Raw genomic sequence first — 7,183 nt, 5'->3', positions numbered from 1 at the left:
AAAATGCAGAGGGCTTCAGAGCATCAGCACAAGATGAGAGCAGCATCACTCTGCAGTGGAATAAAATCAACAACAGCTCCAGGTTTGTGCTCCAGTTTAACGGATCAGAGCCATTCATCAGTTCACCAGATGGAGATGGACCAGTAACTCACACAGTCTCTTTTCTCACTGCTGGAACCAGATACACATTCACTCTCTTCTCTGTGTTTGCGAGCATCAGAAGCAGTGGAGTCGGCATTGCTGCAGTGACTGGTGAGAGATTTATTTTCATCAAAGTCAAACAAAACTTTACTTAGAAGTTGATTTTGGAGGAATGTAACTTAATATCTGATTATATCACCTTTGAGAGACTGTGAAATAACTTCAACTGCAAGAAGAGCAACATTATTTCTGGAGACACAATCAGTGACTCTATGTTGAATTATTTCTAAATCTAATTTTGTTCTCAGTTCCTGAAAATGCAGAGGGCTTCAGAGCATCAGGACAAAATGAGAGCAGCATCACTCTGCAGTGGAATAAAGGAGACAACAGCACCAGCTTTGTTCTCCAGTTTAACGGCACAGAGACAAACATCAGTTCACCAGATGGAGACGGACCAGTGAACTACACAGTTTCATCTCTCACTGCTGGAACCAGATATACATTCATACTCTACCATGTGTTTATGAATGTTAGAAGCAGGGCTGTAAACATCACGGTTGCTACTGGTAAGATAACTGTGAGCTTAACATTAAACAATGTTTGTTCTACATCTCCTTTATATTACTTCAAGCATTTTATGTAAAAATAACCCTTTAGCTCACCAAGACTTTTTATGGAAGTCACATGAGGTAAACATTTATGTTTTTGTCTCAGCTCCAACAAATGTCGAAGGTTTGAGAGCATCAGATCAAGATGAGAGCAGCATCACTCTGCAGTGGAATAAAATCAACAACAGCACCAGCTTTGTTCTCCAGTTTAATGGATCAGAGACAAACATCAGTTCACCAGATGGAGATGGACCAGTGAACTACACAGTTTCATCTCTCACTGCTGGAACCAGATATACATTCATACTCTACCATGTGTTTATGAATGTTAGAAGCAGGGCTGTAAACATCACGGTTGCTACTGGTAAGATAACTGTGAGCTTAACATTAAACAAAATGTTTGATTTACTTTGTGGATTAAGATTCACTTCCTTTCTGCTGTATGTAGAATCCTCTGTGCCACTGACTTTCATATCCAAAGCATCAAATAGTTTCAATCTTAAGGAACTCAGTTATGTGTTTATACATTTAAATTTCAGATCCAAACTAAAAATATGAAAGGCAAAGCAGCATGAAAATTACATATTTTAATCATTTGATTAGACCGTTTAGAGGCTTTAAACCCCCTTCTTTCATATGTGTTTATAAATGCATATTAATGAAGCATATAATTTGGTTAAATGTAATAACTCTTCTACCTTGAAGCAGATCTCAAACCATTCTACTCCTTGGTCTTTATTCCCTGCATTGTTTTAATTTTGAATATTTAATATTTTTTATTAGATTTGTTTTCCTTTGTTTAGAATTTGCTTAAGTTACATTGCGTGCTGCATATTTGTCTGAAAGTGAAACATAATTTGCATTAACTTATTTTGACCCTACGTACATTTTATGTAAAATTAATATTTTAGGGCTACAAAGATTTTATTGAATTTACATGACATAAATACTTTTGTTTTTGTCTCAGCTCCAGCAAATGCAGACAGCTTCAGGCAGTCAGATCAAGATGAGAGCAGCATCACTCTGCAGTGGAGTAAAATCAACAACAGCACCAGCTTTGTTCTCCAGTTTAACGGCATACAGACATTCATCAGAGCACCAGATGGAGATGGACCAGTGATCCACACAGTCTCTTTTCTCACTGCTGGAACCAGATACACATTCACTCTCTACTCTGTGTTTGAGAACATCAGAAGCAGTGGAGTACAACTTGAAGCAGTCACTGGTATGAATATAAAGTACATAAATTTATTGACAACCCAGGCAAACAAGTTTTCCTCCAAACTCTTGAAAATCAGGTTGAACCATCAAGGACTCAAACTTGCTAACGTCACACTTAAAAATGAATTCAAATCTCAATTTAGTGGAAAAACAATACTTTACCCTGAGATAAATAATATTTTTGAACTTTTTCAATCCTTTCAGGATGTATCCAGAGTTAACTGAAAGTAATAATGGTGTAAATCGGACAACTGTGCTAAAACAAAACCACAAACAGTTTTTATTGTCTTCTATTAATAATTGAAGGTGTGCTGTTTCTGATTGTCAGAATGAGTTTTTTACAACAGTAGGAAAATATACAGATTAAGTAGGACATTTGTAGATGCATAGAATGCCATTTTCTCTGCAAATTCCAACAGTTGTGCTTTAAAATACACACTTCTAAATTAAGTCATGGAACCAAGCTGCTGTGAATAAATGCCTTATTTTTATGGGCACAATGTCTAAGGTATGAAAACACTAGTGGGCCGTCTTATTTTTTGTGGGACTACATTGTCTAGTGCAATGAGGAAGTAACACTATGAGCCAGAAGGCTAAATTGTATATGGGTAGAAAATAAATTAATAGAATTGAAATTTTTAAAATGTGAAACATATGCTGAGAGCAAACAGACATCAAGCAGAAACTTGAACAATAAGTGTTTTAAACTTTAGTGTAAAGGAACTCAGTGTTCAATATAAACATATTAACACATTTTTGAGACAATCATCACTCAAATATGAAAAGACTAACGAGTCTCATATGCAAACATAATTTGGCCATTTTAGTCCGTCTTTATTACATGATTATGTATTTATATCATTTTGCAAAAAGCAAAATATACTTAAATCTGTTGCACATTTAATGGACCAATCAAACTATCTTCATTCAAACAGCAAAACTCAAAAATAAACTGATCCTTGAACTTTATTTTATGCTTCAGCATTTGAACATAAACATTTGTTTTACTTTACCAGATTTGATTTCTTATATTAGAATTTGATCAAATAACATTACTTGACTTGGAAATGTTCCTAATAAAATTATTGTGTCTTAAGATTGTGGGACTTTTTTCATCATCATGACAATATTGTTCATAAATGTAAACTTTTGGAGGGTAAATGTTTTGAATACATTATTTAAATTTGTCCTCACTTGTTTTAGCACCTAAAAATCCAGAGGGCTTCAGAGCATCGGAACAAGATGAGACCAGCATCACTCTGCAGTGGAATAAAGTCGGCATCAACATCAGCTTTGTTCTGCAGTTTAACGGCACAGAGACAAACATCAGAGCACCAGATGGAGACGGACCAGTGAAACACACAGTCACATCTCTGACCGCTCGTACAAACTACACATTCACCCTGTTCTCTGTGTTTGAAAATGTCAGAAGCAGTGGAGTCAGCATACTTGCAACTACTGGTAAGATACTTAATCCAATAGATAAGATCAAATAAGTTAAAGCCAACAGATTTCCCTTATTTTTCACATAAATTCAAATTTGCAGTGGATTTAATTACTTTAATATTACTGCAGAACTTAAAAAAGATTGTCCAAAGTCTTATTTTGAAACACCTGCAATTATTATGTCTTTCTGATCAATATTAGGTGTGTTGTGGACAAGTTAATTTTGAAATTACAAAAAAATAAAGAATATTAAATCATCCCAATATGTTTTTCTGTTTTCTTTTCATGTCAACAAAACCAACTTGCTTGAAACTTGAAACTTCATCGACCAACAAACAGGGCCAAGTGAGTAAATAATCTTAATTTTTTTTCTTTATTTTTTCATATAAAAATATTAAAGTTTGAATTTTTCTCAAAAACAAATATCACATTCTTTTTTATTAATCTTCTATTTAATAGATTTCTATTATGTTAGTGAATTATAAATGTCTATTTTTTGTTATCAACAGATTATGTTTTGGGAATGAATCTGAGGTTGAAGCTTCCCATCACAATGTCAGAATCAGAGCTAGAAGACGCTTTGATAGAGGTGAGCTAATATCTATTTTAAAAAAAATTTATGTCTATTTGTGTCTGTTTTAACCTTTCACTCATATATGTGTTTTTCAATCCAGCTCCTCAGGAAATATAATCTGCCGCCACAGATTACTCTGAAAATCATTTCTTCCAAACCATAAGATCAGCGGGGGAATCAAATTCTGGATAATTCATCTGTAACGTTGTTTCCTTTCCCTGAAATAACATGAGGTTTATTTCATAATTCTGGAATGTTGTCATTTTACACATTTGATTTTCTTTTACTTGATATTTTAACATGTTTTTGTTCACCAAAACTTTGAGTTAGAATTTTTTTATTTTCATAAATCATTTATGTATATTCTGTGATTTTTTTGCCATTAAATAAAGTTTTGTGTATCAATGAATTGGTTACTTTTGATTGAAAAAATGGTCTTGGACAAAATACTGAGAGCGGCATGCAAAATCTTGAAAAAAATAAAATTCAAGTTGTTATTGTATGCACAAAACTCAAGTCATTAATGAAAACAAAGTAAAAGTATAAAGAAGTAAAACTTAGCAGTGTGACTCCATGTTGAAAAACAAGGAAATGCTGGCTAAACTCGGATCTATGCTGAGATAATCTGCACAGATTTGACTCTGTCAGCTTGTTTGTTCACCCAACCAATGGTGATTTAAAGCTTGATTTAAAAATGCCTTTTTGTGTTTGTTGATGTGTCAAACACACACAAAAAAAATGGCACAACTATAGTTGTGCCATTTTTTTTCTTAAATTTCAGAGAGCTTTATTGTGTAAAACCAAATACCAAAAACATATTTATGCTCCAACATGCTCAACATGCCACTCCGGCTTTGTACAGGCAGATGAGCCCAGTGATGATGATGTCGCCACTCCAGACTGTAATCTAGATTATCACCAAGATATTTGCGCTTTTTCTCATGATAGAAAATGTGTTTGGCATTCTCTCTTTCTCCTACAATTTATAGTCACCTAATTTATTTTGGTTACCTTCAAGATGATACAATTGTTCCAACACCATGAATTTGAGCAGGCACGTGTGGGGGGGTTGACCACCTGCCCCTTTTATCCTTGATGCCCCTAGTTCCCTTTTGGAGGGTTTTTTTTTTTATTATTTTAATTTTTTTTACCTGTGTGTCAGGAGGCCTGCTTGTGCCCCCTCAGCAACAATATGTAGCTAAATATAATAATTTAGCAAAATAAACTAGTCTGGCTGCCCTCAGTCTTATAATGACTCTCAAAGCCTCCATCTTGTTCAGACACGGGTCCATGGTGAGGAGGAGGGGGGCGGATCTGAGCCTCTATCAAATTATGGGCAAGAATATTTTTTTCATACACTGGTTTGTGAAAAAAAACATAGTTCTGATGGTGATGTCAGGAAAAACTGTTTCTATTTAAATTTTTGTAATTGTCCTCGCAATAGCGGCCCAAGGTAATATGGGGCCTTAGACAGAACCCCCCACCCCCGCTCCCGAAACCCTTCCTACTAAGAACCTCAGCATCACTAACAGTGTTTAAAAATGAAGTGAAGTCTGTGAGAGGGAGACCAGGTTTATTGGCCGAGTTTAAGATCAATCTATGATTATTGGTTATTTGCTGTGATGTATTTGTGAACAAACCCAGCTCAGACACAAAGATTACACCATATTGTAGCCATGATGACACACCATCAAACTATCAAGATGATTCTTTAAACTTTTACAAAGTAACCTTCCGAATTAAATCCTAAATGTACATTTTTTTTCTCTGCTGAATGCATTGCATACAATTTAATAACATTATCATTCTCTATAAATGACTGCTACAGGTTTAGATCTATGGTCTGTTTTACAATTAAACAATTTCTAGGGGCCCCTGAATATTATTAGGGCTTAAGCAGTAAAATAGCAGCAAATTTGCTTATTCATAACTTCATAAGCGGAAACCTTCTCTCCTCTGGTCTGATTAACAGCTACAGTCTCAGATCAGCTCAGCCCTCCAGGACTGTCAGCAGCAGAAACAGCAACATTAAACCTGTTGGGGAAAATAGACTACATTTGCTTTGCATTGTCCCCACATGATGACAATGATATAGTAGGATCCAATTAAATTTTTGATTAATATGGGTTGTTGCTATGTTGCTGTACAGTGTTTTATAATCTTGTTCAATGTGCCCTTTTTTTACTTTGAGCCCCTGCCCCCCAAAGGTCTCTGCACAGCCCTAAGTTTGAGCATTCTGCCAATTTTGCTCAAAGTTTCATGTTTGTCTCTCATTCACCTGTAAAACTGCAGCATAATCTGAATATTTCTACAAATGGCTGGACTATGACTCTTCTGACATCTTCAGAAAAAAATAAAACAGAGTATCATCTCCGGTGCTGCTGACCACCTGCTTGCATGACTTTTTAGACAACCTTAAACAGCCTTAATGCAAAGTGAATTCCTATGAACTCTGGTGGTGTTAAACACAAAACATGTATGCTTTGATGAGTGACACCTTTTGTTTTAAAACTATGTCCGTCTTCATTCTTGTCCTGTCACGTATGCTGGCGGGTTAAAAGCAACTCTTCCATGAATGGCACACCCTCCTGAAATACCTTTAAACATGCAGAGCATCTCAATACTTTGTTAATGTATGCCTTGCAAGGCACACAGGCACACAGGTTATTAGCATGCATAATTTGTGAAATACATTCATTTTGGCTTTAGAAGATATTATCTGGATACTTTAATTTATCTCAAGGGAAGATGATCAAGCTTTCACTGATGGATTTCAGGCTGATCCTGTTTGCCCTCACAGGTTTGTGTCTGTTTTCTTATTCTGGCTTCTTAAAGTATTTTTTTTGTCTACACATTTTTGTACAGTGGGAAACTGAGACAGAGAGGCAAAGTAAGAAAAAGGCTGAAATCAAATTCTGTGCTAAAAATTAACAAGCACATTTTATTCTGGCTTCAATAATTGTTTTTCTTTTAGTCATTTTTACACTACGGGAAACAGACAGAGAGGCAAAGTAAAACAAAAGTTAAAACTCAGTTGTATGTTGAAAAAGTTCAGGTAAACTCTGGATATGTGATCAGCACTTTCACCTGAATGCAAGGAAGTCCAAGCTTCAAATCCCACCAGGTTCCTGCCTACATGTTCAGTCTTGTCTTTCTTAAACAGCTTTAATGGTCGAGATATTTACCCAGGATT

General features: G+C 35.3%; 1 protein-coding gene across 1 annotated transcript in view; it reads left to right on the top strand.

Annotated features, from left to right (window-relative positions):
- Positions 1-4,202, top strand: part of LOC106941089 (receptor-type tyrosine-protein phosphatase H-like) — a 19,293-nt gene extending 15,091 nt beyond the window's left edge. The window contains exons 12-17 of the mRNA XM_015024029.1: positions 978-1,113; positions 1,717-1,974; positions 3,174-3,431; positions 3,756-3,761; positions 3,926-4,005; positions 4,091-4,202. Of these exons, the coding sequence (XP_014879515.1) occupies positions 978-1,113; positions 1,717-1,974; positions 3,174-3,431; positions 3,756-3,761; positions 3,926-4,005; positions 4,091-4,153 (801 nt within the window). The 3' untranslated portion in view covers positions 4,154-4,202. The remainder of the gene's footprint in view (positions 1-977; positions 1,114-1,716; positions 1,975-3,173; positions 3,432-3,755; positions 3,762-3,925; positions 4,006-4,090) is intronic.
- The last annotated feature ends 2,981 nt before the right edge of the window (positions 4,203-7,183 follow it).

Source organism: Poecilia latipinna, unplaced genomic scaffold, assembly GCF_001443285.1.
Source record: "Poecilia latipinna isolate Pla-1442-1.1 unplaced genomic scaffold, P_latipinna-1.0 Scaffold3492, whole genome shotgun sequence".
Lineage (NCBI taxonomy): Eukaryota > Metazoa > Chordata > Actinopteri > Cyprinodontiformes > Poeciliidae > Poecilia > Poecilia latipinna.
Note: the sequence above shows the minus strand (reverse complement) of the source record. Positions and strands in the feature narration are given on the sequence as shown.